This window comes from Mastomys coucha, unplaced genomic scaffold (genome assembly GCF_008632895.1).
Source record: "Mastomys coucha isolate ucsf_1 unplaced genomic scaffold, UCSF_Mcou_1 pScaffold15, whole genome shotgun sequence".
In the NCBI taxonomy this organism is placed as follows: domain Eukaryota; kingdom Metazoa; phylum Chordata; class Mammalia; order Rodentia; family Muridae; genus Mastomys; species Mastomys coucha.
This window is the reverse complement of record NW_022196897.1, coordinates 14,793,930-14,809,216: the sequence shown is the minus strand read 5'-3', so window position 1 is coordinate 14,809,216 and position 15,287 is coordinate 14,793,930. Positions and strand designations below refer to the sequence as shown.

At 49.7% G+C, this 15,287-nt stretch overlaps 1 protein-coding gene across 4 annotated transcripts in view; it reads right to left on the bottom strand.

The window, feature by feature from the left end:
* Positions 1-31: 31 nt before the first annotated feature.
* Stkld1 (serine/threonine kinase like domain containing 1) overlaps positions 32-15,287 on the bottom strand; it is an 18,113-nt gene continuing 2,857 nt past the window's right edge. For 3 of the 4 annotated variants that reach the window (XM_031369457.1, XM_031369455.1, XM_031369456.1), the window contains exons 3-19: positions 14,184-14,228; positions 12,161-12,235; positions 11,062-11,166; positions 8,880-8,950; positions 8,081-8,196; positions 6,750-6,868; positions 6,382-6,545; positions 5,586-5,716; positions 4,969-5,052; positions 4,043-4,159; positions 3,312-3,452; positions 2,777-2,905; positions 1,896-2,024; positions 1,695-1,823; positions 763-903; positions 508-587; positions 32-286 (exon numbers count right to left, since the gene is read on the bottom strand). In XM_031369457.1, coding sequence (XP_031225317.1) covers positions 137-286; positions 508-587; positions 763-903; positions 1,695-1,823; positions 1,896-2,024; positions 2,777-2,905; positions 3,312-3,452; positions 4,043-4,159; positions 4,969-5,052; positions 5,586-5,716; positions 6,382-6,545; positions 6,750-6,868; positions 8,081-8,196; positions 8,880-8,950; positions 11,062-11,166; positions 12,161-12,235; positions 14,184-14,228 — 1,926 coding nt within the window. In that variant the 3' untranslated portion in view covers positions 32-136. The remainder of the gene's footprint in view (positions 287-507; positions 588-762; positions 904-1,694; positions 1,824-1,895; positions 2,025-2,776; positions 2,906-3,311; positions 3,453-4,042; positions 4,160-4,968; positions 5,053-5,585; positions 5,717-6,381; positions 6,546-6,749; positions 6,869-8,080; positions 8,197-8,879; positions 8,951-11,061; positions 11,167-12,160; positions 12,236-14,183; positions 14,229-15,287) is intronic. The other variant, XM_031369458.1, reaches the window with a different exon arrangement.

Below are 15,287 nucleotides of genomic sequence, written 5' to 3'. Positions count from 1 at the left end.
AAAGCAGGACCACTGACAGCACGGCCAGGCATGCTAGAAACAGCCTAGGGCTTCTTTATTAGTCACCATGGAGTGCAAAATACAGTACTGGGCCTAGTGATACTTTCCCTTACCACAGGACCAGAAGGGCAGCATTTCAGGGCCTGAAGAGAGGATCTCTCTGCATTGGGGAGGAGACCTTGGGGGTTTCCAGAGCTGCAGGAGGTTCAAGCTGATCCTCCTGGGGGCTAGGCTGTACAGTTGCTTCCAGTACCTGAAGGATCTCATCAGCATAAGAAATCAGCTCCTGGAAGGAGGAAAAGAGAACCAGCTGCTACAGTGGCATCAGGATCCAGCAGCAATTACTTTGATGACTTAACCCCCACCGATGGAATCTTTCAGGTGGTCTGACTACATTTGGGATTGGATTCAGCCCAGTCATGCGGAAAGGGGGGAAGGCATCATGCCGAGCTATGAGTCAGTGTGAGGCAAGTGTTCTGGCTTGATAAAGGTGTCATCAATACTTACCAGGCTGGAGGTAAAGCGCCCCCGGATCACCTGCACTAGGTCTTTGATGCCTCCAGACTCCAACTCTGGCAGGATCTCCTCTGCAGAGGAGCAGAGAACACAGTGAGGCTCAGGATCCCTGCTCACCAGCCAGTTAAGGTTGGTCAGGTGCCACTTTGAAATTCACACTTTGAGTGAATGAGTGGCAAGTTACGGGGATTTGAGACCAGGCTCTGGGGCTTCCTGCCATGGAGAGGACAAGGTAAGGGTCCTCACTGTAGGAGGTCAGGTGGGCCAACACCATGCAGAGGTTCTCCACCACCTCAGGGTCATCCTTGTAGAGCTGGTAGATATCTTGGATGAGGTGGAGGCCGCTGCTGCCCTCTTCCAGTACTACTATTCGGAAGGCCACCAGCTCTGGAGTAGGGAGGCAAGGAGATTTGTGTGTACAATATAGTCTAGTCTAGCTCCTTCGCAACTGCCCTTATTTCTCAGCTCCCTGGGAAGCAGCATGACTGGTCGGTCATAGGGTTGCTGGGAGCGCTCTTCTGCCAGGAGCCCTAGCTTTCTGTGAAGGGAGCTCCTGAGTCAGGGCTGTCCCCTGCTCTGTAAATGCTGAGAGGTGGTTACAACACTTTGTTCCTCTGCAGCTCTGCACTTGTTGGCAGTGAGCGCCATGCCCAAGGGAAATACAGTGCTTATGTTCCTCTTCCCTGCAAAGCAATGGAGGCCTGGTGTGGCGCTCTAGAGAAGGGCCTCTCACCCTGCAGCAGTCAGCTGGACCTCCCTCACAAGGTGCTTTGTTTAAATGTGTCAGGGATGAGCCAGGAGGAAATAAGATTCCCAACTGCCCTCAACGAGGCCCCACTAGTTTGAGTAGCCCAGTCGACTGTCATGAGTAGAAATGAGCAGGAGTGAAAGCAAGGAGACAGCCCTTGGAATCTGATAGACCCGGGGTGGGATGGGAGCATCCCTACCATATGCTGCTTGTGACCATGGCCTCAAAGAAAGTCTGCTAGTGTTTAGTGTGAGATCTGGCATAAGCCTGGACTTGGAGACAGACTTATATGTAGGAGACCCATGCACCTGTGGGATGTGTATATGGAAACGTCCCAGTGGTGTTTCCTGGAGGTAGCAGGTGGACATCACTGGAGGGAGCTGGCTTTTGCTCCACCTCCAGGTGGCAGCCTGGCTTGTCCCAGACTTACCAGACACTTTTGCGAGGCTGGCCAAGCCACGGAATGCATTGTTCACCAGCAGTACTCTGCCAGGGCACAGTTGGATACTTCTCAGGAGCAGCACTACCACCTGCTCAAACTGACTCTCCTTTATGCAGCCTACAAAGAACGAGCCTTGTTGTCTGGTGTCCAGGGTCACCCTCCCTGTTACCAAGGCCTCAGGCTGCTCACCCAGCAAGGACAGCAGCCAGAGCACCGCACAGCCAGCCTCTGCTACATCCACGTCCTCCGGATGAGTAGCCAGTACCCTGGTGACTGAGCCTGATAGCTGCTCCAAGGGCTCTTTGTTCACAGTGACAACTAGACCCAGGACAAAGATGGGGGACACCAGGCCAGGTATGAACAGCAGCACCTGCTGTATATATGCCCCTCTATACTGCTCCCTCCCACCAGAACAACAGAGGAGAATCAAGGGGACAGATGTCCTCAGAGATGGAAAATGGGGTTTTCCACTGCCAGAGTTTGCAGTAGAGTCATCAATAGAGATGGGGACTTTCAGCATTAGTGGCATTAGCAGGATCTCTGTGGTATTCTGGGGTTGGCATGCCTTGGAGCTTTCTTTCCTTGGCAAGATAGTATCTAGAAGAGAAGGGCAGGCCTGGAAACCCCCATTCAAAACCCAAACCAGGATAGGTCCTCAAATGCTCTAGTGACCTCTGGAGCCCCCTACTCATTGGACAAGGTGTTCTAACTTACCCCACTAGTGGCTCACTGTGCCCATGTACTAGGCTCCCCAAAGAGCCCATGGGGCCTGGGATTGCCCTCCTGTGCTTAAGGGACAAGATGTAGAGCACCAGTTCTTAACCTGTTAGTCATGACAGACTTAGAACTGCTGATACACTTCATGTTGTAGTGTCCCCCAACCATAAAATTATTTTTGTTGCTACTTCATAACTAGTTTTGCCACTATTAGGAACTATAATGTAAAATCTGTGTTTCCTCATAGTCTTAGGCGACCCCTGTAAAAGTGTCGTGCCTGTGGGGTCAAGATCCAGAGGTTGAAAACTGCTCTAGTAGTCTCATGCAGTGGGGCTTATGCAGGAAGGCCTCACCATCTACCAGGAGGGACCAGAGCAGGCTCAGGATAGCGAGGCAGATGTCCCTGTCCTTTTGGAAGTGCTCCAGGTGCTCTTGGGCAAGCTGAAACAACCCCTCCTCTTCCAGCTCTTCTGAGATCTGTCCTGTGGGCAGCCATAAGCACTTGGAGGGAAAGTTTGCAAGAAGCCTTCCCCAGCACTACCTTTTCTCAGTGGGCTGATGCAACACCTAGTCTGCCTGGCTAGTCTACTTTAATCCTAATACCCCTCTCACCCAAGTGCGCTTAAGAAGTCTGAGTGGCCCAGTGCCTAGCCTTGACTTGATCCGCTAGCCAGCCATTCAATTCTTGGCTACTGTCCCCAGTTTCCAAGCAGTGCCCATAGCTGCCACTGAGAACAGAGAACAGTATGGCTATCTATCTTGGGCATGAGCTGCTCTCCTGCCCAACTCTCCATCCTGGGCATGAGCCGCTCTCCTGCCCATCTCCCAAGGCCTCTATTCTATCCCTGGCTTTTTAGAGCAGAAACCAAGGGCAAAAGGCCACCACACCTTGGCTAGAGATAATGCTGAGCACGTTGTAGTTCACAGTAATAAGCCTTTCAGAGTTAGGGTAGCTCCGCAAGGCTTCCATCAGGAAGGAAATGATCAAACTGCTCCTTGGGATCTCAGCTTCTTCGTCATGTGCCAGTGCTGATGGGGCCAGGGAAAGAACATCGGTCAACCCCACAGCCGGGGCTCTAAGGTGGACAAGTGTCCTCCCTTCCTCTCTGGGGACAGCATCACCTCTTTGAATTAAAGGGTTTATGGGCTCTTGCCCAGTGGTACAGTGCTTGCCTGGCATGCAAGAGGGCCTGGATTTGACACACAACAAGCCCTGAGAAAAAGACACAATCTGTGTGGTGGTTAGGCCCTCAGTATGAAGACTAGAAAAGTAAAGGGGTAACTAGATGCTCCAGGCTTAAAGATGGCGTTAGTTAAGTACTTCAGTGTAGTGCTGTCCCCTGCTGGCAATCACAGTGTCCTGGTCAAGAAAGCCCAGAAGACTAACTTGTCTAACTCCTATGTCATAGCTGGGGAACTTGTCCAGGGTCCCAGCAGTCTGGATCAGGCACCATGTAGACCCAATGTATACAGACTCATAACTGTGCCCTCTCTCACTCTGAGATGAAGTCACATAGGCAACAACAGACTGGAGAGGCATATTCTAGGGATAGGTGGGAAGTCGAAGGAGCTGATGAGACAGAGGATCTGGGAGGGAAGCGCTCCTCCGCTGCGCCCACCTTGGCCTAGAACACGAAGCAGCAAGGAGCAAGTACTGAGCACAATATCCAGGATCTTCTCGTGTTGCTTTATGATGCTGATCACCTCCTCCACCAGCTCTGTGGGCCATGGCAGGCCTGTGGAGTACACAGCACAGGTGAAACACAAGATAAGCTGGTCCGTGTGACCCAGGCGTGGTACCCAGAGGATCCAGGTGGGTGGACCAGCCCACGTATCCATAGAGCCATCTGCCAAGGGCTACCTTCTGGGTTGTCCAGGCTAATTTGGAGTTCCTGGGCTCTAGCGGTTCTCCTGCCTCAGCCTCCAGAGTAACAGACCACAGGTACCTGATACCATGCCCAGCTCTGCCAAGGCAGATACTTGGAGCAGCTTCATGAAACAGGTCTTTCTTTTCAGCCCTCACTTTCAGAACAAAGCTGAGAGTCGGTGATGAGCATTGGGCATTGAATGGCTGTGTAAACTCAGCCTGTTTGACTCCAGGGCCTGTGGCTGTGACTGAGCTGAGACTTGGCTTGTGATAAGGATCTCAGATTTAGGGACACTGGTACCCAGGAAACAGCTACAACAAACCCACTCTGATGAGGCTCAGCAAGAGGCAGCTATGGGTGGTGGGTGAGACCCACTGTTGGGCATTATAGCCCATTTCCCCAAAAGGCAAAATCTACCTTGTCCTGGCTTTATCTTGGCCACAGTTTAGCTATAAAAGGGACTTTCGGAGAGTAACTGCCAATATGAGGGATCTGTTAACTTGCTAGGGGTCAACTTGGCCTCCTTGTAACTTCCACTGCCCTAACCACCGATCTTTGGTGTCCTTTGGATGTGTTTTCTGGATGAATAGGTTCAAAATTGGGCAGGTAGGTAGACAGAGGAATGGATAGGGTGAATGGTGAAGAGAGAGAGTCTGGGGAAGGTGCAGGATCTTTACCTAGCTGATCCTCTGGCATTGTCAGAAACTTATTAATGGCTCTGAGCTGGACCTCTGGTCGACTGGAGAAATTCTGCATGACATCTGCAGGAACAAGGATATGGAGAACCCAACTGAGGACCAAGCCATGGAGGAGTCGGCCCTAGCCTTGCAGCAATCAGGCCACAAAGGCAGTACTCTTAGCCTCACTTCTCAGATGGTGCTCAGGCCAAGGGACTCACTGAAAATCAAACCCAAGTCTCTGTGAGCCAATCCCTGAGCCACAGTGCCTGCTGGATGTGCTGCTGTGTGCACATAGGAAGCACACAGCTGGCTGCCTAGGGGGTACAGCTAAAGGGCACAGGACTCTGAAGAACATGGGCAGTGAGCAGGTCCTAACTGTCTTAACTACACAGGGGATATGACCAATGAAAACAGGGAAAATTGGCCAAGCCAGCCTACTGGGAGCAAGGGTATACATTATGTACAAGTGAGGAACCTGGAAACTATTCCCACTCACTAATCATGCATAAACAGCAGGTCTAGGACCAAGTTGTATGAGAGAGACACCAAACATCTGAAAGTAGCTCCCAGGTCACAGCAGCTCCCAGCAGTCTCCACTGCATCCCCACCATCACCTAGGATGTTGGCCATGTTGCCTTCAAGCAGCACATCCGTAATGAAGATGGGAACCATCTGCCGCTGCATATTCAGAGCAACAGAGGAGGTCCTGAAGGAGTTGCTCATGAAGGTGACGTACATCACATCCCTGGCAAAGGGGCAGAGAATACCGGTGGCTGCCCATAGGACCATCCCTCTGCCATGAGCTGTGGGTGACCCATAGTGGCAGACACTGAACAGAGGCTTCCTGGTGGGTGGGTTCTTGGTGTTGCTAGTAATTATCATTGTAGTTCCACTTCCAGGGGCCTACTCTACTTTGAAATCACATGATTCCCTCCATGGCAGGGCCCCCAAGGATGGTCCTAGGTCCAGCACTTCTGCCTTCATATCCCGTCTTCCTTAAAAACTTATGAACAGGTTTTCTGATTGACATTATTAGAACGGAAACTTTTCCTGGTCTCCTGAAAGTGATATATGTGTCCTTAAGGTTAAGTCCCTGCACCCAGTGGGAAAGTAGGGCTGCCTGCCTCTTTTTGGAAGAGACATGTATTCAAGCTGGATAAACACACCTGTTATTCTAGCAGTCAGGAAGCTGAGGCAGGAGGGCCACTATGGATTCACAGCTAACTTGGGCCATAGTGAGACCTAATCTAAAAACAAAACAAAAAAACCCTGCCATATATTTAAGATTAGTGGCTTCCAGGTAGTTGAGGGATATGTGTGGGCAAATCAAGACAGCTCTGTGTGTTAAGGTGGGAAGATATACAGAAAGGTATACAGAGAGGTTAAAAGAAGACCCAGCTCTGAGCTTACCTGATGGCCAATCGATCAGAGGGGTTGATATGCAGCATGAAGGGCAGAAGCAAATAGTAGACATCTGCACCAGGGATTTGCTTCTCCTCCATGGCTTTCAGGATGGGCTTCAGGCTGCCTGGATGATGGCGGAGAGTCTTCCGCAGTTGCATGGCTTCTGTGTCCTTCAAAGAAAGAGGGCCATCACCTGGGCTTTTCTCAGCCAGGAAGATAACTGCTGCTATCAGCACTCCCTCGTCAGGCCCAGCAAGAGCTGAGCCAGGGGCCTGAGGAAAGTGAGCATGGTGTAGCCTCCATGGAACAGAGAAAGGGTCAGGGAGGCATGCTAGGTAGGAGGAAAGCAGGCAGCCTCCCCGCAGGAAGCTCACGTTCAGGAAGGAGCAAGTGGCCATGTCTAGAATGATGCATCCCAGGGACCAGATGTCAGATTTGCTGGAGAAGGAGAATTTGAGAGCTTCAGGAGCCATCCAGGACTTCTGGCAGGGGTCTGTGGGCAGGATCAAGGTGGAAGAACTACTGAGTGCTATGTTCCCTGGGGATGAGGAACAGGACAGAGCCAGCCTGACCCCCAGAATTACCACTCTTTTGGTTATTTTGAGAGAGGATCGGTCACCTGTATCCCAGATGTGCCTTGAACTCCCGATCTTCCTGCCTCCACCTCCCAGTGCTGAGACTACAGCCTTGCCCCACCGGACTCAGCTACATTGTCCCTGTTTCCGTGGTCCCTTGCCAGGGCTTCAGACAGGAGCCCTTCAGTCACCCTCTTTGGGTAGGATGAAAAGTGCAAGCTGTAGGCAGTGAGGCCACTGTCCTGACAGACCTTTATCTCCACCAGGGAGGCTTGGCCATCTGGGCAGGTATCTGCCTGTCTGTGTGACAACAGGCAGGAGATGAGAGAGCCATGTTCCAAAAAAGCCAAAGTGTGGCCCTCTTTAAACAGCTCATCCCCTCTAAATGTTAGGAGCTTAGGGCAAAGTTCTGGCTGCATTCCTTATTCTTAAACCATGCAGAAAGAGCCACCAATATAGTGGCCTTACCCTGTTCTATCAGTGTGCCTGAACTCAGGTAGTCACTCCATTTCTAACCCTCCAATCCCCAGTTGAAGAGCGAAGGATTGGACTCCAAGGACACACACCATCGATACCTCCATATAACTCTTTCATGTACCCATTTACTCATCAACCCACCCATCTGTCCACCCATCAATCTACTCACCCACCTATCCTCTGTGTGCTGAGGACAAACCACTGCCATCACAGGACTCTGAGGTCTCTTCCCAGGGTGCTCTGTCTGTCTGTTACGGCTGTAACAGACTTGATATACTCCACCCTTTTACATCTTTCCAGCTCCTGGACTATTTCAGGTCTCTGTCTAACATGCATAGTCAGTGCCTATATCCCAGAGGACTTCTGTACTCCTATATGTAGCTTCTGTCCTTTTTGGGTTCTTTCTTCCCCACAAGAATTAACATCTTTAGGGGATCACAGCCATTGCTTTGTTCCCCAAGGCTCTCTTTTACACGTTGGAGTCCTTTGGACCCTGCACCTTCCCACAGTGGCACATCTAATGTGTTATTCCCTAGGCTAGAGATCTCTAGGCCTTCTCAGTTAAAAAGCCCAGCCCCAAGAGCAACCACTGCCCTCTGGATGCCAAGAGGCACCACCTCCTTTGCCACTCATTCCCAGTCTTCCCCAGCCACCTTCTTCTGCTCGGACATTCCACTTGGCTTCATGGGTCATCAGTGCCTGGGAGCTCAAGTCCTGCAGTTTACAGTAGCCGTTGTTTACAAGGACGATGTTGGAAGGCTTGAGGTTTCTGCAACCAAGAACAGGGCCCCCTGGCACCATGCAGCTGCCTGGGATAAGGCTAGCACATGCCTGAGCCTTAAGCCTGCTCTTCCAACCCAGTTCCAGCCCTTTTCACTCCTCAAGAAAATGCTCTGCTCAACCTGCTTACTAAATAATTGTTTCCTAGAATGTGACATCTACTCAGTTTCTGTACATTAGGGAAGAATCCCATTGTAAGTGCAAACACTGAGGTCCCTCATTAGAGAAGGCATCCATTGCTCTTTATTCTGGCAGCATTGACATGGGCACTCTATCCTCTTTGCTCATGTGGCCCATTCCCCAAATTCTTCCTTCCCACTGCAGGTCTTGGGCCTGAAGCTGGGTGCAAGGGTCAAAGACTAGGCTTGGATCACAGCAACTCTTATTGGCCTGTCCAGAGGCTGTGTCACTACAGGCAACCTTACTTCTCTTCCTTGGCATCTTATCTCTGTTTCCTTGCCCTTTAGAATCACCCTGTTCGGCTCCCACACTCCCACAGCCCTGTGCCTTTGGAGTGAGTCAGGCACTCAGGGGCTTCATAAGGAAGTTCCCTGTTTTCTCATCCAAGAAGGGGAGTCCACAGGAGATGCCCCATACTCCCCAGATCTGGTCCCTGGGCCTGGGCATCTGGGCCTAGGAGTTTTGGTCAATCTGCAGAGGAGGCCCCATCACCTGTGAACGATGTTCAACTCATGTAGGTACTTGATGGCATCCAACACCTGGCTTAGCATGGTGTGCATCCACTGAGGAAGAAGCAGGGGATGTGACATGGGAAGAGGTGTAGAAATTCCCCAAGGGCATCTCTACAAAGCTGCACATGAACACCCAAAGCAGTCAGTGGAACAAGATGGAGATACTGGGTGCCCTGGGGCTACCAGTGGCCACACTCTGTGGGCCATGATGCTCAGAAGGTTGCCTCTATGGGCACTACTAATGTTGAAGTCCCTTCAGTGCCCATAGGCCTTGCACTCTATACCATCAGAGTGAAAGAGCCTGTGAGACAACAACATGGGAGGCAACAAAATAGCAACCTAGTGCTCTGGGCTGCCATTTTCAAATTATGTACCTAGGACTCCTGAATCTCATATCAGGATTAAAAGACATCCTGAAGTGCCAGAGACTAGCTGGGTCACAGGAGACCCATATCTTCCTGCTGTGGCCCTTACAGAGGAGCTCATTTCATGGCTTCTGAGACAGAGGTACAAGCCCACTCCAGAGCCTGCTCCCTGAGGCATGGGCAATGAAATGAGCTACATGCCCCCTCTGAGCCTCTCAGAGAGATGGCACTTCATCCACGGAACACAGAAATTCTCAGAGGAAATCATACTCAGATCTTGGGAGGGTTCTACTGGTCCCAAAGGGAAAAGTGAAAGTTTATAAACTTCTAGAAGAAAGTTAAGGAGAGCCCTGTGAACTTGGAGAAGGGAAGGCTGCCTAAATCAGGTCCAAATGCCCTAGCCACAGGCAGGACTGGCCTTCATTACAGCAAGGACTGCCTATTACAAGGTGGTATCAAACAAGTGAACTGGCAAGTCCCAGACTGGGTAGAGATATATGGACACTAATGTCTACCATATGTAAAAAATGTTTATAAATCAATAAGAAAACAATTTGAATGGGAAGAGGAGTTAAAGGGGCACAGAAGAACTCCAAATGGCCAAAATGTTGCTGATTATGGTTATAGAGGCTTATAATCCCAGGACTGAGGAGATGGAGACAGGCGTCTCAGTTCAAGGTCATCCTTAGCTAGTGAGTTCATGGTCACCTCAAAAATAAAATAAAATACAACATAACGAAAACACATATCCAAATGTGCTTGTTAGGTTTACTGATATGGAGGTGCAAATTAAAGTTACAACAAAATGTCACTACCCCTTGAACACTTGACAGGAAAAAGATAGGCTGAATGATACAAACACAGGCCAAAGAGCCATATGGCAGGGAAGCCCTCTCTGTTTTTGGGGAGAGTAAACCTTGGTAATGCAGCTTCTGTTAGAATGCCACTGAAGCCACACTCCCTACTCTCTGGCCCAGCAAAACACCTAAGCAAGAAAGATTAGCCCTTCCACGAATGCTCCTGGCAGCTGTCCTCTACAGCCCTGCACTGGGGGTGCTCAAGGGCTCATCAGTGTAGGAGAGGCAGACCCACTGAGCACTTCCTTGACAAGAACTAGGGCAGCTAGCTGACCACAGGAAGAGTATCAAGGCATGGCCAGACCTCAAAGGCATGGGGTTGACTGGACAACGTGAGTTCAGATTTGAGCCACATACACCGAACTCATCTGGATGCATTTCAGGAAGTGCATTACAGTCTTTGGAGGCAGAACCCCATCAGTTGCTTTTGCCTTGGAAACTTCTAGGTCCTAAGAATGCCTAACCCTTAGTGCAGAGTGGTGGCTGGGGCTGGTATATGCACACTTACAGTGTCTCAAGCTATGCAACTGAGATAAGTGCATAAAGCAATGTAATGACTCTGCACAGGTAAGAGAAGCTAAAGGCTAGACCCAAAGTTCCTCTTGTCTCTTACTGCAGGGGTCTTCAGGGGTATAGATTTAGGTGGTTCCCAAACCTGGTGGCCCAGAGTCAGTGTCTGTCTGTCTGTCTGTCTGTCTGTCTGTCTCTCTCTCTCTCTCTCTCTCTCTCTCCCTCCCTTTTCTTCTCCCTCTTCCTCTCTCCCTCCCCCTCTCTCTGGTTTTTCCAGACAGGGTTTCTCAGTGTAACCCTGGCTGTCCTGGACTCATTTTTGTAGACCAGCTAGCCTCAAACTCACTCACAGAGATCTGCCTTCCTCTGCCTCCTGAGTGCTGGGATCAAAGGCATGTGCTACTACACCTGACTCCAGAGAATCTCTTACCTCAGTGTCAATAACCTCTTTTAACTTCCTCTTATTCTCCATGATATTCTGGAAGGTTCCTTGGGTGTAATAATCCATCACCAGGCAGAGGAACAGAGAAGAGATCTGTCAGAATACAAGGCCCCTTAATCAGCTGCCCAAAGACTGGGCCTCTGGGCTCTGTAGGATCACTTGCTCCAGGGTATTTTTCAGTGGCTATCATTTGTGGTAGCACATGGTAACAATACCTAATGGGGATCCCTTTACTCTCTTGTCCCCATTCCTATTTCCTACCACACCAGGCCTTGTTGTTAGTTGTTCCTGGCCTCTGCACATGCAGATCCACTTATGGAATTGTCTTTACCTCTCAATTGCAGGATAGTCTCTTAAGACTCAGGAGGTCCTCTGAGGATGCCACCCTGGTTAGGGTCCAGGATGTGGCCAGTGGCCAGTTCTGTTTCCTCCAGTGAAACATTGTCTCCAAAAGCATCAGGGTGCTTGGAAAACTGGAGGGTACATGCACTGAGGACCCTCCCTAACCCTGAGCTGTCAGCTCAGCAGGGAAACTGATGTGGAGACAGAACACAGTGGAGGCCCCTCAGCCTGCTCAGTGTCCTTCCCTTCAGTCCCCTCTGGAGGTGTGACTAGGAAAGCTGTACTCAATTCAAAGGCAAGAAGTCCTGTTGCCAACAGGACACAAGCCTGGGAAGCCCTAATCAGGATCCACTAATTGTGAGGCACTGGGGACTTAGACCCTACCAAGAAAATGACAATGTCCCAACCCTACTGCCATGGGAGTAAGGGCTCCACAGCCTTGAGACAAGAGGGGAGGCCAGAGAGGCAGCTTCTCAGTATCAGCCGCCTTCTACAGAAGCCACAACCCCATCTTTAAAGGTGGAGTCTGGAGCCTACACCTGGCCTCTTGCTTCAGCTGGGTCAGAGCTGACGAACCCAAGTGATGGCTCTTAGCCTCGGCACCCTTCTTTGTGAAATGGGCAGTTAGGCCTCATATGATGATGTTGTTTGGGGATCATTAGAGATCATGCACAGGACCCAGGGAATGCCTGCCTCTCAGAGTGTTCTGTGTTGTGGCTGCTGGGATGTGGGTGCTCCGACCCACCTTATTGTTCCACATGATGAACATCTCATGGTACAGAGAGATATTGTGGTGCTGGAGCTTCAGCAGGGGCATCAGCTGTACAGAGAGGGAACAGAGTGTCTCAGCCACTGCTCTGCTACACATTCCAACCAAGAGATGAGATAGCGGCTCTGGGCAGGACATGGCATGGGTGTAAGGAGGCTGATGTGGGTCTTGAGAATGGGGTTATCATGCTGTGTGACCAAGACTTGTTCTTTGACGTTTCCGAGCCTCACAAGCACATATAAAAATGGTAACAGGCTGGGGTGTAAGTCCAAGAATAGAGCCCTTTTCTAGCATGCACAGAGCCCTGGATTTGATGCCCAGCACAGTTTCCAGCCCCGAGAGAACGGGTGCAGACCCAGGAGGTGCTAAGAGACAGTCAGGTTGGGCTGGAGAAGGTGCAGTGCCCAAAGGCACAGTGAGGTACTTATGAAACAAATCCAATCAGGCAGTAGAAATGGCCACCAGAACACCGTGGCCAGATGGGTCATCTCATCTCTTTGATTGGAAGCTGGGTGGGACCTGCCTGGCCCAGCAGACGTGAATGGGAATGGACAACATGGCTGTGCGATAGTGGGACTGCCCATGCTTTTTCCATGTGTCAGACTATGACTCGGTCTACGTCTGCTCCAGGGACACTGTGTGTGACACAGACATGTTGACTGGTGATGTGCAAGGGCCGACAACTCCAGAAGCAAGCCAAGCCACAAGGGACCATTATGGAAGAGGAGTCACCTTTCACTTGGATGAGATTTCTAGAGAGGCTCAAAGAAATGGCTCCTAGCTGCTATCCATCAAGGTGGTAACTGCACTCACCTGTGGTTCTGTGAAGGTCATTTTCAACTCTCTCACCCTTCCCGACTCTCTCCTCTCTCCTGTTCTTCCTTCTTTTCTCCTTCCTTGTGCCTTTCCTTCTATTCTATGCTGAGAACCAAGTCCAGGGCCTGTGTACTTGAGGCTGGTGTTTTACCACAGAGCCACATCTCAACCCTTTATCTCTGAGTCAGACCCTCACAATGCCCCCCAGGCTGGCCTCAAACTCAAGATCCAGTCAATGCTGGGACTTCGAGTGAGCACTAACACACTCAACTAATTGATTAATTTACATTTTCTTTGTTTCTCCCTAGCTTTGTTCTTTTTTTATAACTAGAAGAAAAATATTTTTTTTCCAGTGCGGGAGATAGAGCTCAGGGCTCTGAGCAATCAAGGTACATGCCCCACCACTGAAGTACAGCCCCAAGTCTGAAGAGAAACATCTTCAGAAAATGTGAGGTGGGCCAATGAGTAAAGGCACAAGGAGAAAATCATCCCTCCGAAGCTGTCTTCTGACTTCCCTACATGTGTGGGTACATGTGCCACGAGTCATGTGTGTACATGTGCATACACACTAAACAAGCAAAACAAGACCTGTTTTTAAAAAGATGGTTATTGTGGGTCGACATGGTGGTTAAAATGCTCAGGGGGTTAAAATGCTTCCTTTGAAAACTTGACAGACAAGCCAAGTGTGGTGGTGCACACCTTTAATCCTAGCGCTTAGGAGGAAGCAGAGGCAGGCAGATCTCTGAGTTTGAGGCTAGCCTGGAATACAAGAGTTGAGTTCTACCAAGAGCTACATAGTGACATACTGTTTCGATAAATAAATAAATAAATAAATAAATAAATAGGGAAAGAAAAGAAAACATGACAGTCTGTGTTCGACTCCCAGGACCCACATAAACTGACCCCACAAAGTTGTCCTCTCACCTCCATACACGGCTGTGTGATGGGGATTTTGTCCCCCTCCATCAATAATAAAAAATAAAAACTTAAGAGATGGTTAGTGGTAGAGTAGCCATTAGGGAAAGATGTCCTAAGTGGTAACTAAGAAATGGATGTCCTGAGCATGGACTCCCCTTATGACCACTGCATGTTTCCCTTCACCCAGTCACTCAGTAAGCAGGCACAAAACCCAGTTCCCATGTTTGCTGTGTACTGATCATCCCAGGGGACCACTGATCATTACCTCCTCCAAGGCCTTGTTGGCATGGTGCTCATCAATACACTCCACCTGTGGGTCCCAGGAAGACAAGCTCAATCAGGAAATGTGTAGTGAACATTGCTCCTACTACCTCTGTCATGATCTCTATCTCTGTCATTATCACAATCATCTCCACCACTACCCCCACTACAACATCAACATCAGCATGACAACAACCACATCACAGCACTAGCACCACTACCACCACATCAACTGTCACCTCCAACACCAGTATCATCATTTATAGAAAGTCAGCCAAATGTAGAAAAATCCTTCATTGGGCATGGTGGCTTGTTTTTATAATCCCAGTGCTAAGCAGATAGAGGTAGGAGGGTCTCTGTGAGCTTGAGGCCTCCCTGGACTTATAAAAAACTAGTACAATCTTGTCTCAAGAAACCAAAACCCTGAGAGCAGACTGTCTGAGGAAAAAAAAAAAAAAGAAACCAAAACCAAAACACTTATTCTAAAATAACAATGAATAAATTGGCCAGGTGGTGGTGGCTCATGTCTTTAATCCCAGCACTTGGGAGGCAGAGGCAGGTGGATCTCTGAGTTCGAGGCCAGCCTAGTCTACAGAGTGAGTTCCAGGACAGCTAGGGCTACACAGAGAAACCCTGCCTCAAAACACCAAACCAAAGCAAAAACCAAGAGAGGGGAGTAAGTTGAACCAGTAATGTTGGGAACAGGATGTAGCTCAATGGTATAATAGTGCATGCTTTTAATACCAACACTCTGGAGGAAGAGGCAGACAGATGGATCTCTGAGTTGGAAGCCAGTCTGGTCTACACATTGAGTTCTAGGACAGCCAGGGCTACATAGAGAGGTCCTTGAAACAAACAAATAAACAGAAGAAAATTCTTTCAGTATCTCCTGAAGTCCTATTCCATGGACTTTCTTCCTAAGGAAGTTATATATGTTTAAGGGGAGGAAGACCCTGTAAAGATCTCTAAAGATATTTATCACAGTTGCTTATGCTGATGAAAGACAAATCGAGCCAAAACCCCATGATTGGACAGGTTGGGCCAACTACAGCACATGAAGCTAGTTGGGAGGAGACACAGCTGTGAGGTAGGAGAGGAGCTGTGGTGA